Consider the following 22,046-nt stretch of genomic DNA (forward strand, 5'->3'; position numbering starts at 1 on the left):
GCAGCAGTATAGCATATTTTAATTTATTTAGGTCTACAATCTATATTACTTGTGTCTTTTGCGGCAAACTTAACATGAAATAATTCTTTCTATCACTGTGTATTCAATACTTGCAAACAAAACTTAAACCCTGTTATGGTAACTGAAGCTACAAGTATTCACCAAATATATTCTTACCCATTTATATTTCATAAACAGATTTTACAGCATTCTGGGACAGCTCTTCCAATTTATTTGGTGACACAACATACCTCCCAACATTTGAAAAATGTAAAGACAAAATGAAAAGAGAACATTTTTTGAAAACACCAAAAAGAATACTCAAAACACCTAAAAATGCATGAGGTCAGACTAGCACAGGGTGTCTCCCACCTATAGATTTAACAGCAAACAAAAAGAACATTGATTTTGTGCTTTGTCCAACAGTTAAAACTTTACTTTTATTACGAGTAAAACCATAAAATATTTGTCGACACCTATTAAATGTGTCAACTGTTGTATACAAAGTTAAGACCAATTAGTAATTCAGCACATGTCCGGAGTGCATATTATCATAATTAGTGCATACCAATATCATTTCCAGGACATGTTCAGAGTGAGGGCTAACGTGTAGGAGTGACATATATATATTTATATAGCATCCAATGTACAAGTAGAGGTAGCTTAACTGCACCTGGTGTTTGTGATTTAACGTTCAGGTTATTAGCCCTTATAGGGAAATTCCCAGTTCACACACATAGGCAAGGGGAAAAGCAAAGGACAAAGGTAGCCAAGGGGAACATGTAAGGGGGGAATTAACACGATTCACAGATGAATATATAGTCGGTAGATACAAGGGGAGAGTCAACTGGTATTAGCACTAATAAATCTCAATTCAAATAATTTAACAGCGATTCGCTCGTCAAACCCAGGCTCCTATCAACTTCCACCACCCCACACTGTAACCGGCTTTAACAGGCCGATCGGATACAATTAACTACCATTCCCCAAGTAAAATTCGTTACCCCAGCACGTCCCCTCACCAGGCTACACTCCCCACAGCAAACCCCTTACCCAACTCGTATCTGCGGCTATCAAGAGCCGTTCCCATATACGGCGCAGTTAGGACTCGGTCCCCTCACATCTAGCTGCGGCTATCAGGAGCCGCCTATACACAGCACAAGTGTGCCGGACAATTTAGCTAACTGACTCTCTAACACGGTAGCGCCCACCCCGCCCTACGCGTTTCGTCACGTCCATGACTTCATCAGAGGCAAAAACGGGGGCGAGTCAAAAGCCCTCCAATCAATAAATAGGCAACAATCAGTGACGTAGGTTAATGGAGAAAGCGTAAATAGCGCCATCTAGTGGCGAAAAAATATATCGTAGTAATGGGAGAATACACAGCCACACAGTCTCAGTAAATATACCAGCAACGAAACAGGGATTAATCCAATTTACTTAGTCAACCCTCTTGGTCTGAATGAGGGATTTACCTACACTCTGTTTATTTCTAAAACTTGATTGACTGTATTTGAGTGGTTCTGGATTTAATTATGATCAATTTAGGGAGAAATTTTAACTATGAGTGTTGGCATAACCCCTCATATTGTTATGGTCGGTTTCCTGTATTCTGGATCCCCTTCCAACACAGGTTGACTAAGTAAATTGGATTAATCCCTGTTTCGTTGCTGGTATATTTACTGAGACTGTGTGGCTGTGTATTCTCCCATTACTACGATATATTTTGAATCTACTTCACTTGCTAAGTCTAATCAGTCATTGGAAAGTGTTATTAAGGAAGCACAATCATTCAAGGATGAACCAGAATTTCAAGATTTAGAACAGAAACTTAGATTAAATGTAGAGAGCTTACGTAAGACCCTGAGAGAGTGGAAAACAAAGAAATTCTTTAGGGATATCAGCAAATATTTGGATTCTCACTTAGCCCCGCATGTACAAGCTTTACCATCATATCTTAGGGATACTAAAGATATTCTCCAAAAAATACAGGGTTTAGAAATAAACTCAGGGTGCTCCCTGGCCAGTATCGATGTGGAGGCATTATATACGAGTATCCCACACTCCAAAGGGATAATGGCATTGAGACATTCTGTCGTGGACTGTTATAGTGAGAAACGGGTTTCCTTTCTGATTAGGCTGCTTCAGTTTGTGTTGACTCATAATTATTTTCTTTTTGACAGTAAGTTTTATCACCAGATTAGGGGCACGGCAATGGGGAGTGCGTATGCCCCGAGTTATGCGAATTTGTTTTTGGGCTGGTGGGAAAATCACATAGCCTTAGACCCTCAATACAATATCTACCTTTCCCAGATAGCGTTATGGAAACGTTATATCGATGATGTTTTGGTGATTTGGCGGGGTGAACGGTGCGAATTTGTGGATATGATTACCCGGCTCAATTGTAACGATTTGGGATTACATTTTACATATGAGTTTGGTGGGGACACTTTGTCGTTTCTGGACTTATCCTTAAATATCACTGATGTGGGTAAGATTGAAACTACAACTTTTCGGAAACCCACGTCCACCAATAGCCTTCTTCACTTCACTAGCTTTCACCCCGTACCTTTAAAGAAAGGTATCCCTATGGGTCAGTATCTTAGATTGAGAAGGAATTGCTCCAATTTGGAGTCTTTCAAGAAACAAGCATGGGAGTTGCGAGGAAGATTCATACAAAGGGGATATCCCAAAAGATGTCTAAAAAGAGCCTATCAGAGGGCTCTGTCCATGGACCGAGACACACTTTTGTGCGAGGTTACTGGTGAACCCACGCGTCAATCCCAAGAGATTAGATGTGTGGGCACATTTAACAACCAGTGGGGGGAGATTAAGACCATAATGGGTAGGCATTGGGGCATTTTGAAAGGTGATCGTGATTTGGAAAAAGTGCTACCACCAATGCCTGTAATGGTGGCAAGACGATCTGAGAGCTTGTCAGACATACTTGTACATAGTCATTATTTTGACAATATTACCCCACCGAAACATTTCCTGAGTCCTACTCTGGGCTGCTTTAAATGTCACAATTGTGAAGCGTGCCAGTATATAAAGCCAACAAAGAAATTTGGGAGCCCCCAGTCTAAAAGAATATATGATATCCAACAATTTATTAACTGCAGAACATCGGGGGTAATTTATGTTGGCGCATGCAGCTGTCCCAAATTGTATGTAGGGAAAACTTTCAGGGAACTCAGAAAGAGAGTTCTGGAACATATTAGTACTATCAGACTCAAAAAAGATACACCATTGGCCAGACATGTGAGGGATTTCCATCAGTCTGATATACGAGCTATCTCCTTCTATGGCATCGAAAGGGTCCAATTAGGGGCTAGGAAAGGTGATATTAACAAGCTTTTACTGAAAAAAGAATGCCAATGGATTTATCGCTTGAGGTCTAAAAACTCTTGGTCTGAATGAGGGATTTACCTACACTCCGTTTATTTCTAAAACTTGATTGGCTGTATTTGAGTGGTTCTGGATTTAATTATGATCAATTTGTGGAGAAATTTTAACTATGAGTGTTGGCATAACCCCTCATATTGTTATGGTCGGTTTCTTGTATTCTGGATCCCCTTCCAACACAGGTTGACTAAGTAAATTGGATTAATCCCTGTTTCGTTGCTGGTATATTTACTGAGACTGGCTGTGTATTCTCCCATTACTACGATATATTTTTTCGCCACTAGATGGCGCTATTTACTCTTTCTCCATTAACCTACGTCACTGATTGTTGCCTATTTATTGATTGGAGGGCTTTTGACTCGCCCCCGTTTTTTCCCCTGATGAAGTCATGGACGTGACGAAACGCGTAGGGCGGGGTGGGCGCTACCGTGTTAGAGAGTCAGTTAGCTCAGGGGTCTCAAACTCGCGGCCCGCGGGCCATTTGCGGCCCTCGGTACAGTAATTTGTGGCCCGCACCAACGCCTTCTCAAAAGCAATGACTGGATTGCGATTCAAGGGATAATGCAAGGCACGGCGGGCGGGAGCTGCTGATTGCGGAAATGACGTTATGCCATCATAACAGTTATTATGGGAAGACGTTCTGTGTGCACAATTAGCTGCTAAGGAGCTAATTGTGCACACAGAACATCTTCCCATAATAACTGTTATGATGGCATAACGTCATTTCCGCAATCAGCAGCTCCCGCCCGCCGTGCCTTGCATTATCCCTTGAAAGCCAATTTTTTGTGAAATCCCTTATGCGGCCCAGCCTCATCCTGACTTTGCCTCCTGCGGCCCCCAGGTAAATTGAGTTTGAGCCCCCTGAGCTAAATTGTCCGGCACACTTGTGCTGTGTATAGGCGGCTCCTGATAGCCGCAGCTAGATGTGAGGGGACCGAGTCCTAACTGCGCCGTATATGGGAGCGGCTCTTGATAGCCGCAGATACGAGTTGGGTAAGGGGTTTGCTGTGGGGAGTGTAGCCTGGTGAGGGGACGTGCTGGGGTAACGAATTTTACTTGGGGAATGGTAGTTAATTGTATCCGATCGGCCTGTTAAAGCCGGTTACAGTGTGGGGTGGTGGAAGTTGATAGGAGCCTGGGTTTGACGAGCGAATCGCTGTTACATAGTTACATAGTTACATAGTTACATAGGGTTGAAAAAAGACCAGTGTCCATCAAGTTCAACCCGTATATAAAGTAGAAAGAGAACCTCGCACTGCAGTGGTATATGTTAGGGTGCTCAGTATTGAAAAATTACGAATATAATGTATCGTGTTATAGACACGAAAAAGACAGAACTGGCACACCTCTTATTGTTAAAATTTAACTTTTACTTTCACTAGTTAAAAATGGTAGGTTAAAATAGATAGAAAAGTCAAGAAAAGTTTTAAAATGTTACATATCACACCTTGAAAAAAGTTTCAATTCTAGCTCTTATCCTCCTAAATAATGTTGCTTGGGAAGTATCTTTATCTATTATAATTGGTTACTTTTGTATCCTTGCTAGTCTGCGTGTTGCATATGCCAAAGGAGAGCACGGTCTTTTCATTCAGGTACGTATTGCTAGTCTCTGCACAAAAGGTCAAAAAATAAGCACACCATCCATTCAATAAATTTTAATTAACCCTTCGTGTGTCGTGTGTTTTATTACTTAAATAACCCTTGTTGTCCAAGGGCTCAGGTGAGTATTGGACTATATTTAATTTGGTCCTTATTTACTGGGTTGCTGCAGACTTATCAGGTAAATATCTTATTATACTCTGGTAAGTGTAGTTCTAAGGTTCTTGTGCTAGATGGAACTCCTAACTATAGACTCATTCTGTTTATTCCCTGGTGCAGCTCAAGGATATGTGTACTATACAACATCAGACTCGGAATCCGTTTACAGCACAGCATTTACAAATTCCTCAATCCTATGTTATAGCACATCGGTTGTAAAAGTAGGGCTTACTATTGGGCCCAACTGGGTGTTGAGTCTTAGTTAACCCTTATAGTCTACTTTTAACAACAGGTTGATGGCAATTACAGTGATCAAAATCTCTATTAGAGGTGGACGGACTCATCCGCTTATCGTAGCATCCGCACCTTTTTTACAAGAGGGTAGAATCATTCATTGCGATAGCGCTGTTTAACCCATTCAGTAACGATTACTTATTTTGTCACAGATACTCATAAAAATACGTATAGGAATCACATTCATATTTACTGCCTCAATATATTTGTAATCGCTATAAGCTTAATAGTGCTCACATTATTTACGTGGGGACGTTAAAACTTGCTTTTTCACAATGTATAATGCAATGTTTATAAGGATCAAGTTCACGTCATAACCAGTGTATGGTGCACTACTATTAATGATTTTCTTGTACGGCATATGAATTGCGTTCAATTATAAAGATTCACTGTATTGCCCAATACAGGCAATACAGTGAATCTTTATAATTGAACGCAATTCATATGCCGTACAAGAAAATAATTAATAGTAGTGCACCATACACTGGTTATGACGTGAACTTGATCCTTATAAACATATATTGAGGCAGTAAATATGAATGTGATTCCTATACGTATTTTTATGAGTATCTGTGACAAAATAAGTAATCGTTACTGAATCTCTAATAGAGATTTTGATCACTGTAATTGCCATCAACCTGTTGTTAAAAGTAGACTATAAGGGTTAACTAAGACTCAACACCCAGTTGGGCCCAATAGTAAGCCCTACTTTTACAACCGATGTGCTATAACATAGGGTTGAGGAATTTGTAAATGCTGTGCTGTAAACGGATTCCGAGTCTGATGTTGTATAGTACACATATCCTTGAGCTGCACCAGGGAATAAACAGAATGAGTCTATAGTTAGGAGTTCCATCTAGCACAAGAACCTTAGAACTACACTTACCAGAGTATAATAAGATATTTACCTGATAAGTCTGCAGCAACCCAGTAAATAAGGACCAAATTAAATATAGTCCAATACTCACCTGAGCCCTTGGACAACAAGGGTTATTTAAGTAATAAAACACACGACACACGAAGGGTTAATTAAAATTTATTGAATGGATGGTGTGCTTATTTTTTGACCTTTTGTGCAGAGACTAGCAATACGTACCTGAATGAAAAGACCGTGCTCTCCTTTGGCATATGCAACACGCAGACTAGCAAGGATACAAAAGTAACCAATTATAATAGATAAAGATACTTCCCAAGCAACATTATTTAGGAGGATAAGAGCTAGAATTGAAACTTTTTTCAAGGTGTGATATGTAACATTTCAAAACTTTTCTTGACTTTTCTATCTATTTTAACCTACCATTTTTAACTAGTGAAAGTAAAAGTTAAATTTTAACAATAAGAGGTGTGCCAGTTCTGTCTTTTTCGTGTCTATAACACGATACATTATATTCATCAAGTTCAACCCATCCAAGTAAACCCAGCACACCTAACCCACACCTACCAATCTATACACTCACATACATAAACTATAAATACAACCACTAGTACTAACTGTAGATATTAGTATCACAATAGCCTTTGATATTCTGATTGATCAAGAACTCATCCAGGCCCCTCTTAAAGGTATTAACAGAATCTGCCATTACCACATCACTAGGAAGGGCATTCCACAACCTCACTGCCCTCACCGTGAAAAACCACCTACGCTGCTTCAAATGGAAGCTCCTTTCCTCTAATCTAAAGGGGTGACCTCTGGTGCGTTGATTGTTTTTATGGGAAAAAAGAACATCCCCCAACTGCCTATAATCCCCTCTAATGTACTTGTACAGAGTAATCATGTCCCCTCTCAAGCGCCTCTTTTCCAGAGAAAACAACCCCAACCTCGACAGTCTCACCTCATAGTTTAAATCTTCCATCCCCTTTACCAGTTTAGTTGCACGTCTTTGCACTTTCTCCAGCTCATTAATATCCTTCTTAAGGACTGGAGCCCAAAACTGCACTGCATACTCAAGGTGAGGCCTTACCAGGGACCTATAAAGGGGCAAAATTATGTTCTCATCCCTTGAGTCAATGCCCTTTTTTATACAAGACAGCACTTTATTTGCTTTAGTAGCCACAGAATGACACTGCCTGGAATTAGACAACTTGTGATCTACAAAAACCCCTAGATCCTTCTCCATTAAGGAAACCCCCAACACACTACCATTCAGTAGATAGTTTGCGTTTATATTATTTCTACCAAAGTGCATAACTTTGCACTTATCAACATTGAACCTCATTTTCCAGTTTGCTGCCCAGTTATCTAATTTTGTCAAATCGCTCTGCAAAGCGGCAGCATCCTGCATGGAACTTATAGTTTTGCACAATTTAGTGTCATCAGCAAAAATAGACACAGTACTGTCTATGCCCACCTCCAGGTCATTAATAAACAAGTTAAACAGCAAAGGCCCAAGGACTGACCCCTGCGGTACTCCACTAACCACACTGGTCCAATTAGAAAATGTTCCATTTACAACCACTCTTTGTACTCTATCCTTCAGCCAGCTCTCTATCCAATTACAAATATTATGTTCTAGGCCAATATTCCTTAATTTGATCATTAACCTTCTGTGAGGTACTGTATCAAACGCTTTAGCAAAGTCCAAGTAGATGACATCAACTGCCATTCCAGCATCAAGGTTCCTGCTCACCTCCTCATAAAAGGCGACTAAATTAGTCTGGCAAGATCTGTTACGCATAAAACCATGCTGGCACAAACTAATAGTATTGTGAACTGCAATGTATTCAAGTACCCTATCCCTTATTACCCCTTCCAAAAGTTTTCCTACTACTGATGTCAGAATGACATGTTAAATGATTTGAATTGATATTTATTAGTGCTAATACCAGCTGACTCTCCCCTTGTATCTACCGACTATATATTCGTCTGTGAATCGTGTTAATTCCCCCCTTACATGTTCCCCTTGGCTACCTTTGTCTTTCCCCTTGCCTATGTGTGTGTACTGGGAATTTCCCTATAAGGGCTAATAACCTGAACGTTAAATCACAAACACCAGGTGCAGTTAAGCTACCTATACTTGTACATTGGATGCTATATAAATATATATGTCACTCCTACACGTTAGCCCTCACTCTGAACATGTCCTGGAAATGATATTGGTATGCACTAATTATTATAATATGCACTCCGGACATGTGCTGAATTACTAATTGGTCTTAACTTTGTATACAACAGTTGACACATTTAATAGGTGTCGACAAATATTTTATGGTTTTACTCGTAATAAAAGTAAAGTTTTAACTCTGTTGGACAAAGCACAAAATCAATGTTCTTTTTGTTTGCTGTTAGAATATTTTTTGACCATGCCCTTTTTTGAGATCACACCCCCTAAATACCACTACAATTTTACAAAATTTGGCAGGTTATTTAAAGTTTGAACACCGTTCGGGGGCATTTGGGGTTTTGTTTTATGCTTGGGTGCAGGCACATGTAGCCGATATCCGCATAAAAATGGAAGACAGTGCACCTGAGCGTATTCAATTCATTCAGATGCAGGCACAGGTAAGGGGGCGTTTCAAGCGTATGGCTCATATTCTCTGCAAGCGTTTTTCGGCTTGACGAAAATATGCACCATACGCTTTGTGTGGCATGAGTCTTACAATTTTACTAAAAAGATAAAATTGCTCTTTAAGATACAAGTCTAAGTCTGAAGCCACACCAGACGTATGGCGTATATTTTCGGCAAGCTGAAAAACGATTGCTGAAAATATGCGCCATACGTACCATATATTACTTGCCTGCACCGGAATAAATGAGAGATGCAAGGGTACAGGTACATGTAGCCGATATCCGCATAAAAATGCGAGAGAATTCAACGCCTTGTGTTTTTATGCTTAATTCAGCTACATTTGCCTGCACCTGAGCGTATCGCATTATTTCAGGGGCAGACACAGGTAGCATATGGTGTATATTTTCCGCAAGTGGAAAAACGCTTCTATGTGTGGCATCAGCCTTAATTCCCCAAAGAGACCTGTTTAGCTTATTAGTTACAATTGTATCTAAGTGCAAGTGTTGCCTGTTAAGTATTCTGGGCTCTCTGCCAAAAGCCTACTTATCTAATTAAGTTAACTTTTTGTATGTTACATATCCTATCCACATCAATTTTACAATCTTCATTATTTATTTTCTATAATTAGTTTAATTATTTGCACTTCTGTTGTACATCTTTCCAGCTTTCAAATCAGCATTAAACCCCGGCAGCCAAAAACTACTGCTCTGTGAGCTTACAATTTTATTAGTTACTTTTTATTCCTTATCTTTTTTTATTTAACCCCTCTTCTATTCATCTTTCAGTCTCTCATTCAAACCACTGCCTGGTTGCTAAGGTAAACAAAACACTAGCAACCAGATTGCTGCTGTTCCAAACTGAAAAGCTGCTGAACTAAAAAGCTAAATAACTAAAAAACCACAAAGAATAAAAAATGACAACTAATTGCAGTTTTTATTAGAATATCAATGTCTTTGTCAAACTAAGGTAAACACCCCCTTTAAACTTATGTTGAACAAGGGGGTATACCTTAATAATACCCATTATTTTTTAGCAGTACTTTACAGTGATTATACATCACTCACATCAGTCCCTGCTCCAACGGAATCAAACCTACCTAGGCAGCAGTGCTTATAGTGTTTTTACCAAAGTATTTTACTGGCCTAGTCACCGCTTGCATCAGGTACCTGCCCCCACGCTAACCATAGTGCCACAGTGTTGACCCATCTTTTTTTCCCCACATGTTCTATAAATACATGAAATACATTAACAGTAAACTTTAACAGTTTGATGCCTCTTCTCTAAGATTCCAAACTGCAAATCTTTGATAAAGTTAGCAATTTTAGGAAGTATTTTTTATTACTGCCCCAAACTTTGCAATTTACATCATTTTTCATCCAACATGTAATTTGGTACTATTTAAAAACATCTGAAAGGCACATAGAAACCAACTGAGAACTGGTAATCCTCAACGCTTTCCCCCTACCCCACTAACTTCTACCTACTACTTTTTTTCTTCCCGTTATCTTTTCCCTACAACCATTCAATCAACCTCAGCCTGATAGAAGAAAAAAAGAAATAACCGTGAAAATAGAGAAAAATGAACTAAGCCATTCTGTTACCAATTTCGTATTTTTTTATTGCATAAAAGTAAATTAAGCGATTGAAATGTATAACAAATCTGTTGACTGTTTTACCTTTTTTCTTCTGCATAAAAGAAAAATCAATAAAAACTTTCAAATTAAAAAAACATCTGAAAGGGCACCTATCACCCAGAGATGTGGGCTAATAGAGCCTGCACTCCAGCTGGGGGAAACAGTTTCATTTGTTTGTAATGAAGAGTGTTTAAGCTAGTCACACTGGGCAATAAAACAGAGCAAAGAATGCTTAGTACAGTAAAAATGTGTACACCTGTTGCATTGGTTACAAAGGCACCCAGTCCCCCAAAAAGTATGTGTATGTTTACCTAGGGGAAATGATTTCCACACATCTGCAGTTGAAGGTATAGTAACATAGTAACATAGTAAGTTGGGTTGAAAAAAGACATACGTCCATCAAGTTCAACCATAATGCCTATATATAACCTGCCTAACTACTAGTTGATCCAGAGGAAGTCAAAAAACCCCATCTGAAGCCTCTCTAATTTGCCGCAGAGGGGAAAAAATTCCTTCCTGACTCCAAGATGGCAATCGGACCAGTCCCTGGATCAACTAGTACTAAGAGCTATCTCCCATAACCCTGTATTCCCTCACTTGCTAAGAATCCATCCAGCCCCTTCTTAAAGTTATATAATGTATCAGCCAGCACGACTGATTCGGGGAGGGAATTCCACAACTTCACAGCTCTCACTGTAAAAAATCCTTTCCGAATATTTAAATGGAACCTCCCTTCTTCTAAACGAAGTGGGTGCCCTTGTGTCCGTTGGAAGGACCTACTGGTAAATAAAACATTAGAAAGGTTATTACATGACCCCTTTATATATTTATACATAGTTATCATGTCACCTCTTAAGCGCCTCTTCTCCAGTGTAAACAGACCCAACTTGGCCAGTCTTTCTTCATAACTGAGACTTTCCATACCCTTTACCAGCTTAGTTGCCCTTCTCTGGACCCTCTCTAACTCAATAATGTCCCGTTTGAGCACTGGAGACCAAAACTGAACAGCATATTCTAGATGGGGCCTTACCAGCGCTCTGTAAAGGGGAAGAATAACCCCCTCCTCCTGTGAATCTATGCCCCTTTTAATACAGCTCAAAACCTTGTTTGCCCTTGCAGCTGCTGCCTGGCATTGCTTGCTACAGCCAAGTTTATTGTCTACAAGGACTCCAAGGTCCTTCTCCATTATGGATTTGCCTAGTGCAGTCCCATTAAGGGTATGCGGGGCTTGCATATTTTTACATCCCAGGTGCATGACCTTACATTTATCCACATTAAATCTCATCTGCCACTTAGCTGCCCAGATTGCCAGTTGGTCAAGATCCTGCTGCAGGGATGTCACATCCTGGATAGAATTGACTGGTCTGCAGAGTTTTGTGTCATCTGCAAACACTGATACATTACTCATAATACCCTCCCCTAAGTCATTTATGAACAAATTAAACAAAAGTGGACCCAGTACAGAACCCTGAGGGACCCCACTGAGGACCTTATTCCAAGTAGAGAATGTACCATTAACAACCACCCTCTGTACCCGATCCTGTAACCAGTTTTCTATCCATGTGCAAACGACTTCACTAAGACCAATAGACCTTAGCTTAGAAAGCAGTCGTTTGTGGGGAACGGTATCAAATGCTTTGGCAAAATCCAAATAGATTATATCAACTGCATCCCCACTGTCCAGCTTCTTACTTACCTCATCATAACAAGCAATTAAATTGGTCTGACATGACCTGTCCTTCATAAAGCCATGCTGATTACTGCTCATAATGGCATTCTCCACTACATAATTTTGTATGTGATCCCTTAACAAGCCTTCAAATAACTTGCCCACCACGGATGTCAAACTTACAGGCCTATAATTGCCAGGCTGAGATCTTACTCCCTTTTTAAATATGGGAGTGACATTCGCCTTCTTCCAATCCCTATCATTGACAGTAGGGTCAGATACATCAAAGGTGTGTTCTCTGTTTTCCTAGACGGTGTCTTTCAGTTAGCTGTCGGTCAACATTTGACTCTTCTAGAGAGCTGCACTGTTGCCTCAGCTCCAACTACACAGTGGTTGACTCAGGATATGGTGCTTAAAGGGTTACACAAGATAAATGTAAACAAGGCACCTGGGCCAGATGGAATACACCCTCGGGTACTGAGAGAGCTAGGGTCAGAATTACAGTGGCCCTTGTTTCTGATATTTTCAGACTCGCTTTTATCAGGTATGGTACCTACGGATTGGAAGAAGGCGAATGTCATTCCTATAATTAAAAAGGGAGTAAGATCTCAGCCTGGCAATTATAGACCTGTAAGTTTGACATCCGTGGTGGGCAAGTTATTTGAAAGCTTGTTAAGGGATCACAAACAAAATTATGTACTGGAGAATGCCATTATGAGCAGTAATCAGCATGGCTTTATGAAGGACAGATCATGTCAGACCAATTTAATTGCTTTTTATGATGAGGTAAGTAAGAAGCTGGACAGTGGGGATGCAGTAGATATAATCTATTTGGATTTTGCCAAAGCATTTGATGCCGTTCCCCACAAACGACTGCTTTCTAAACTAAGGTCTATTGGTCTTAGTGAAGTCATTTGCACATGGATAGAAAACTGGCTACAGGATCGGGTACAGAGGGTGGTTGTTAATGGTACATTCTCTACTTGGAGGATTTTTTACTGTGAGAGCTGTGAAGTTGTGGAATTCCCTCCCCGAATCAGTTGTGCTGGCTGATACATTATATAGCTTTAAGAAGGGGCTGGATGGATTCTTAGCAAGTGAGGGAATACAGGGTTATGGGAGATAGCTCTTAGTACAAGTGAGGGAATACAGGGGTATGGGGGATAGCTCTTGATCCAGGGACTGGTCCGATTGCCATCTTGGAGTCAGGAAGGAATGTTACTATGTAGAAGAGAGACAGAGGAGAATACTAAAGATTATCCTAGTTAATTCAGTTATGATACTGAATTTTCAGTTGTTTATATTTACCGTATATACTCGAGTATAAGCCGATCCGAATATAAGCCGAGGTACCTAATTTTACCTAAGAAAACTGGAAAAGCCTATTGACTCGAGTATAAGCCTAGGGTTATTTAATCATTAAATCAATTTCAGAGCATGATTATTGAGACTGACGCGTGGGAATCAATTTGATATATTTACACTCATATATATATATATATATATATATATATATATATATATATATATATACACAATCAGGGGAGTCTTAAATAGTCACATTCAGTATGTATACACTTATGGGGGGGGGGGACACTGGTGTTAGATACAGGGGATGGTTGTTATAATTAATACTATTTTACAGCCATGGATAAATTGTGCACATAAACATATTGCACTATTAGACAAAGGGCCGCATTATTGAGTGGTGCAGACTCAAAGGATGCGGGATGTACCCTTAATACAATGCTGTTGCTGATTTAAGTCCAAGTTCCTCTCCCTGACCGCCACCCCACTGCTGATGCCGTCTATCAACAAGGGGGCCGCTGTTGCTGAAAAACTCGGCTTATACTTGAGTATATACAGTAGTCACAATTTATTATCCCAACAATTCTACTTTAAGAAAATTATAAAAGCTATATGTGAAACAATTTATTAAACCTCCACTACAGAATAATAGCGTTGGTTCTTGGACGTATTTTACACTTTTTCTTATTTAGAAGAAGCATTCTCCGTTACTACTTAACTCATGCCCCAAACATAATGCAAATTGAAATCCCACACCAGGACCTCTATGTGGGGAAAAAACGTGCATGACGGTACCTAAATGTAAAAGCACATTCATTAGTATAGAAACAGCAGTATAAAAAGACTTAAAGGAGAAAGAAAGGTAAAAACGGAGTAAGCTTTATCAGAAAGGTCTATGTAGATAAAGCCATAAGAACAGAAACGCTGCACTGACTTCTCTGTGAAAAGATTTATTGTGTCTATAATTCATGTGCCATGCATGTTCACTTGGTCTGGGTGTCTGTGCAGGAGCAAGGCATTATGGGAACCTTCTTTACACAGCTCAGCGTTTTTTCTTCCTGTTTGGCATCTGATCATCTGAACGGGAAATATGGGGAAACTTAAGGGCACTATTGAGACAACTGAAGGTCTGCCTGTATCTTGAGATTAACTCTTTATTATCCTTTCCTTCTCCTTTAAAAAGACGAAACAAAGTTTCATAGGGCTCAAGTATTTTTTTTCAAACTGCCCTGAAAGTGTCCTTTTTAAAAAAAAATGTTTTTGTTTGTTTGTATTGCATTATGTACACCAAATTTTTGCGCTGATCCATGGTACTCTTTAAGCGCATTAACTTTTGAAATGTATTCTCTACTATTTGCTTCTAGAAATTGCCTTCTGTCCAAATAGTCATGATGTTCACATTTACAAGAAAGATGGAGATAAATGGACCAAAATCCATGAGCTGAAGGAACATAATGGACAAGTCACAGGTATTTGATTGCAAAACATGGCACTTAAAATGTAGCCTCAATTTAAAAGATTTGAAGATACTTCTCTGCGTGTGTATATATGTTTTGATTCCAAAAATATATAACCTCTAACTCAATTTAAACCTCTTATCAAAAACAACTTGTTTGTTAGAAATTCCATAACGATGCTGTACTTTCAGAATCATTAAACATTTGTAGGGGATCAGAGAACTCTTTCCCCTGTTCCTCAGTCTGTGACATCATCCAGCACGGCTACAGGCTGGGGAGGAACCAGATTGGCTGGATGCCCCAGTGCACTGTTGGGAGAGAAAGGTGGGACTAGGTTTGGAGCCGAAAATCAGGGGCGGGCCCAGCAACTTATAAAGGGAGCCCGTGTTGTTTTGCCAGAGTTAAGAAAGAGAGACCATCTAGTAAGCAGTGACTGTAAAGACTGTGCCAGCCTGTAAAGAGAGATCTGCTACACTGCGGTCAAATGCATTTACCCCTGCGGATCCCGTTAGTGATCTGAGGAAAAGGTATTGAAAATCTCCTTGTGTGTCCCCTGTGTGAGGACAGGTGTTTCTCATGGCCTTCTATATGGGTGCAACTGCTTATTCAACAGAAGTGAGTGTGCCATGAAAGGGTTACACATTTTAATTTTTTTGTTACCTGGATAATTATAGACAGTATATTTTTACATGTTCAACATTTCCTTAGTGTTTTTCATTGTGATTTTAATCCTAATTTCTCTTAACCTCAGCATCATTGTAAATAGGAAGTAGGCACATGCCCCAATAGCACATGCCCATAATTCAGTGATGTCCAATTGCTGTGGCCCCCCCACTGGTCTGGCTGCTTTGATATCTTAGCTCTGTGTAAGATTTAAATGGTATCAGTACTACCCCCCTGCATGGTTCACGCCTCAGATTCAGGCTGTAAACCCCCTGTATTGTTTAAAAATGAAATCCCCTGTATTGCTCACACCTTATAATCCCTACATTGTTCACACCTAAGGCTCAGACTGTCATCACTCATGTTCTGCCTCCCTATTCTAAGCATTGCAAGTGTGATCTCTATAACTTATCAAGTTGTCTTGAGATAGCAATAACTTACAACCTCAGTAGTGTTGGCAGACAGTTGACTCAATCAGAATGGCACCTTGTAGATCATTGAGAAGTTTATTCCAAACTGTGAAGATCTTGGTAACAGTGAACACTCAAGATAGGTCAAAAGATCATAATATGATCCACTCCAGCAAATACATGTGTGTACATAAAATGGAGTCTAGAAATACTACTGGAGGTGGGGTTAACCACACAGACAGAAAAATGAGGAAACTACAGGGAGAGAGATGGGAACAAATGAATAGAAAAGCAAAGCATGAAACAACAATGCATGTATAACATGACAACCCACATTGTTCACCTGTTCACACCTAAGGCAGTAGTAGAAACCCACAAATAATCCCTGCACACTATAAAAAGAACATATAATGCAGTGGTACTGCAATTAAAAAGTTTAATTTATAGTTATTGTGCAGACTGTAGGAGCAGTGCCATCATTGTGTGTTGGCACACACAGGCGGCGTAGGGCAGGCAGAGTATGGCACACACAGGCAGCATAGGGCAGGCAGAGTATGGCACACACAGGCAGGGTAGGGCAGCCAGAGTATGGCAGGTTTTTGCTATACTACCACCATTAATATGGGTATAGTTATGCGATAACATGGGTGTGGTTTAATAAAGGGGAGTGGTCAAAACAGGCTTCAATTATTGGCCCTTCACCATGTAGGCCAGAAAAATTCTGGGCCTCGTACCACAGAAGTTGGACAGCACTGCCCTAATTGATTGTCTAGGCAGTTGTGTAACTGTAGAGGAAGCAGACCTCGCAGGTGGGACAAGGAGGGTCCTGATTGCAGGATCTGCTTCCTTTATAGCCACTTTACTTCCTCACTTGGATGCCTGCCTGCAAACTGTCTGTAGGAGGCAGGCATGCACGTGACTGGGGAGGGTGTGTAGATTCCTGAGAGTGCTGGGTCCCTCTAAAAAAAATTTTTGTGGAGGGCCTGGCACAGTGTTGTGCTTAGCATCCAAACATTTACCTAAGGGACATTTCTGATTAAAAAAAAACAAACAAAAAACTTTTTTTTTTTTTTTTAACTTTTGGTGCCCTTATTATGCAATTACTGTTCACCCACTGTTCATGCTGTTTACTATTTATGACTTTCAGTTTTTTACTGCCAACAACGTATGGGATAAGTCGTGGCAGTAAAAGGGCTTAACTGCCAACGACGTGTCACATACGTTGTCGGCAGATCGAAGGATTGTTTGTAGTGATGACAGTAGGACTGGCTTACAAGCAGCAGACGCGATCGCATCGGGTCTGTGCTTGTTCCTGCTTCCTCCTTCCCCCCAGCGCCGGCCCACTGACTTCCTGCTCCCAGGACTGCAGTAGAAGGACAGAGCAGCGATCTGATCTTCAGGACAGGTAAGGCTGATTTTTTTTTTTTGCACTTACACACTTAAACACACACTTACATGCATTTATACACACTTACATACATTTACATATACTTACAGCACACAATTTAGCAGTTTTTTTCTTTTGTTTTTTTCATTTTTCACACTAATATACACTCATATACACACTTACACACTGTCACACAACTTTTACGCATGTATACACAAACACTTTTTGTTTTGTTTTTTTCACTTTACCACTTTGTTTTTAGTTTCTTTTCCATAAAAACTGTTTATTTTGACAGCGTGACTATTGGATCAGATATTCTAACCAGTAATTACACTGTTGTGTGACTTATTTTGTTGTTTCACTGATTTGCACAATTTTTGTGGTTTTATCGCATTTTTATCCCTGTATAAGTGTTCCTGATCTGTTTTTAGCATAGCTTTGCCATGTGTAACTTTGGTGTACAAAAATAACTTTACCTATTTAGAATTCATCAGAATGTGTACTTTCCAAAAATATATGGTTTTCTGGGGGTCTCTGTATAGTTAGGGGAAGCTTCGGCACATAATGCACTGACAGGGGGCTCTGTATGCAAAAGCTGAGCTGGCAGGCGAGAAATCCTTATGCGCTATTTTCATTTTGGGTTCAGTACATACCACAGACTTTGGTATATCTATACATATTTGGCATCAAACTGTTCAGTAAACCTTAGATGTTCCTATTTGGGGTGATTTGCCTTTGTACGCAATAAATTGTGTGAGATAAATGCGGCAAACTGCAACATTTTTAGGCGATTTTCTGAAATGTCATAGAAACCAATAACTTTAGGAAAGCTTTTATAAGGTTTTCTGGGGGTCTCTGTATAGTTAGGGGGTGTTTCGGCACATACCAGTGTATTATGTGCCGAAACACCCCCTAACCTGTAGGAGATAAGATACTATAGGAGAAATTTTGATAAAAACCAATAAATTTAGGAAAGCATTGCGACGTGATAGTTTGAAGTGAGAAATCTCCATAAAACTATATATACAGGTCCTTCTCAAAAAATTAGCATATTGTGATAAAGTTCATTATTTTCTGTAATGTACTGATAAACATTAGACTTTCATATATTTTAGATTCACTACACACAACTGAAGTAGTTCAAGCCTTTTATTGTTTTAATATTGATGATTGTGGCATACAGCTCATGAAAACCCAAAATTCCTATCTCAAAAAATTAGCATATCATGAAAAGGTTCTCTAAACGAGCTATTAACCTAATCATCTGAATCAACTAATTAACTCTAAACACCTGCAAAAGATTCCTGAGGCTTTTAAAAACTCCCAGTCTGGTTCATTACTCAAAACCGCAATCATGAGTAAGACTGCCGAACTGACTGCTGCCCAGAAGGCCATCATTGACACCCTCAAGCAAGAGGGTAAGACACAGAAAGAAATTTCTGAACGAATAGACTGTTCCCAGAGTGCTGTATCAAGGCACCTTAGTGGGAAGTCTGTGGGAAGGAAAAAGTGTGGCAGAAAACGCTGCGCAACGAGAAGAGGTGACCAGGCCCTGAGGAAGATTGTGGAGAAGGACCGATTCCAGACCTTGGGGGACCTGCGGAAGCAGTGGACTGAAATGGCGTGTGCAGGAAATGGGCTACAGGTGCCGCATTCCCCAGGTCAAGCCACTTCTGAACCAGAAACAGAGGCAGAAGCGCCTGACCTGGGCTACAGAGAAGCAGCACTGGACTGGTGCTCAGTGGTCCAAAGTACTTTTTTCGGATGAAAGCAAATTTTGCATGTCATTTGGAAATCAAGGTGCCAGAGTCTGGAGGAAGACTGGGGAGAGGGAAATGCCAAAATGCCTGCAGTCCAGTGTCAAGTATCCACAGTCAGTGATGGTCTGGGGTGCCATGTCAGCTGCTGGTGTTGGTCCACTGTGTTTTATCAAGGGCAGGGTCAATGCAGCTAGCTATCAGGAGATTTTGGAGCACTTCATGCTTCCATCTGCTGAAAAGCTTTATGGAGATGAAGATTTCATTTTTCAGCACAACCTGGCACCTGCTCACAGTGCCAAAACCACTGGGAAATGGTTTACTGACCATGGTATTACTGTGCTCAATTGGCCTGCCAACTCTCCTGACCTGAACCCCATAGAGAATCTGTGGGATATTGTGAAGAGAAAGTTGAGTGACACAAGACCCAACACTCTGGATGAGCTTAAGGCCGCTATCGAAGCATCCTGGGCCTCCATAACACCTCAGCAGTGCCACAGGCTGATTGCCTCCATGCCACGCCGCATTGAAGCAGTCATTTCTGCAAAAGGATTCCCGACCAAGTATTGAGTGCATAACTGAACATAATTATTTGAAGGTTGACTTTTTTTGTATTAAAAACACTTTTCTTTTATTGGTCGGATGAAATATGCTAATTTTTTGAGATAGGAATTTTGGGTTTTCATGAGCTGTATGCCAAAGTCATCAATATTAAAACAATAAAAGGCTTAAACTACTTCAGTTGTGTGTGATGAATCTAAAATATATGAAAGTCTAATGTTTATCAGTACATTACAGAAAATAATGAACTTTATCACAATATGCTAATTTTTTGAGAAGGACCTGTATTTGGTATTGGCATGTTCAGGAGACATGGGACAACGCTACAAAAAAGTACACTCACCCCAGAAAGCCATATATTTTTGGAAAGTACACATTCCCCCGAATCTAAAATGGGTACCCATGTCTTTCTACTCCAAAGTACCAAGTCGCAAAGCTTTCCTAAATTTGGCAATTTTGATAACATTTCCAAAAATTTTCTCAAAGCTTCCAGTTTGCAGTATCTTATCTCCCATGTATCATTTGGTACCAAGATAAAACACCCTGAATTTGAACGCCAGGGGTCCACTGAACAGTTTGATGTATAGGTTTATCTAAGTATGTGTGGCATGTAGGGGCCCCAATGCCCAATACCCCCATATGATCTATCATTTCTGTCATTTCAGCTTCTGCAAACTCAACACATTTACATCTTTATGTGGGATAAAGTTAGTAAAAAGTACACTCACCCCAGAAAGTCATATATTTTTGGAAAGTACACATTCCCCGAAATCTAAAATGGGTACCTATGGGGTCAAGAAGCTGAAGATTGCAGGAGGGAGACAGAAGACGCAGGCACAGCAACTGCAGTGAAGGATGAGTGAGTGGGCGGCACAGGAAAGGGAGGGGGGAGCGGAGGAAGGGAGGGAGAGAGCAGAAAAAGTCTGGCACGTAGAATCTACGTGCCTGACTTTTTCTATGGGGCCCCTGGGCAATCGAATGAAACAGCGACATTTGTTGGATGACCCCCAAAGTGGGAGGGACCACCAACAGCCAATCAAATTTCACCTATTGATTTTTATTGGTTTGATGCCAGAGTTCCCAAACTTTGCACAGTCAGTCACTGGATGACTACGCATTCAAGTTTTTTAAAAAAAACGCAACAGCCAATCAAATTTGACCCATTGACTTTTATTGGGAAAGGGATCAGCCTGAATGAAAATATGGGCGGAGCTGTTCACATCCAATCAGATTTTACCTATTGACTTGGTGGAAATCCAACCTGCTGCCATTCTCACAGTAATAACACCAGGGTCCCCAAACTTTGCAGGGTTAGGCACCAGGTAACTGTGGTTCAAGGTTAGAAAAAGTGGGCGGAGCCACCAACAGCCAATCTGACTTTACCTATTGACTTTTAATGGGGAAATTCAACCTGCTGCCATTCTCACAGTATTAACACCAGGGTCACTAGGGGAATTAACACCAGGGTCCCCAAACATTTCAGATTTCACCTATTGATTTTTATTGGTTTGTTGCCAGGGTTCCCAAACATTGCATAGTCAGTCACTGGGTGACTACGGATTTAAGGTTTTTTTGTATTTTTTTAAGTGGGTGGAGCCACCAACAGCCAATCACATTTCTTTCATTGTTTTCAGTGGGGAAATTTTAACTGCTGCCATTCTCACATGTTTAATGTCAGGGTCCCCAAACTTTGCACAGTTTGTCACTGGGTGATTATGTTCCAAGTTTAGAAAAGTGGGTGGGGCCAACAATAGCCAATCAGATTTCACCTATAGACTTCATATGTTTATATTTAAACTGCTGCCATTCTTTAAATATAAAATACTAAGGTCTCTAAACTTTGCAGAGCTAGTCACCAGGTAACTGCGGTTAGAAAAAGTGGGTGGAGCCACAAACAGGCAATCCGCTTTTAACTATTGATTTTCAATGGGGAAATTCAACCTGCTGCCATTCTCACAGTATTAACACCAGGGTCACTAGGGGACTGCATTTTTAGGTTTTAAAAAGTGGGTGGAGCCACCAACAGCCAATCAGACTTCACCTATTTAATTTTTTTGGTTTAAATTTAAAATGCTGCCTTTCTCACACTATTTATGTCAGGGTTACCAAACTTTGCACAATCAGTCACTGGATGACTACATATTCAGGGTTAGAACAAGTGGGTGGACCCACCAACAGCCAATCCATTTCCACCCATTAGATTTCATTGGTTTATATTTAATGCCATTATTTAA

General features: G+C 40.2%; 1 protein-coding gene across 1 annotated transcript in view; it reads left to right on the forward strand.

Moving 5' to 3' along the window:
• arpc1b (actin related protein 2/3 complex subunit 1B) overlaps positions 1-22,046 on the forward strand; it is a 62,927-nt gene that overhangs the window by 11,604 nt on the left and 29,277 nt on the right. The window contains exon 3 of the mRNA NM_001006823.1: positions 14,942-15,046. Coding sequence (NP_001006824.1) covers positions 14,942-15,046 — 105 coding nt within the window. The remainder of the gene's footprint in view (positions 1-14,941; positions 15,047-22,046) is intronic.

Source organism: Xenopus tropicalis, chromosome 9 (assembly GCF_000004195.4).
Source record: "Xenopus tropicalis strain Nigerian chromosome 9, UCB_Xtro_10.0, whole genome shotgun sequence".
NCBI classification, from domain to species: Eukaryota; Metazoa; Chordata; class Amphibia; order Anura; family Pipidae; genus Xenopus; species Xenopus tropicalis.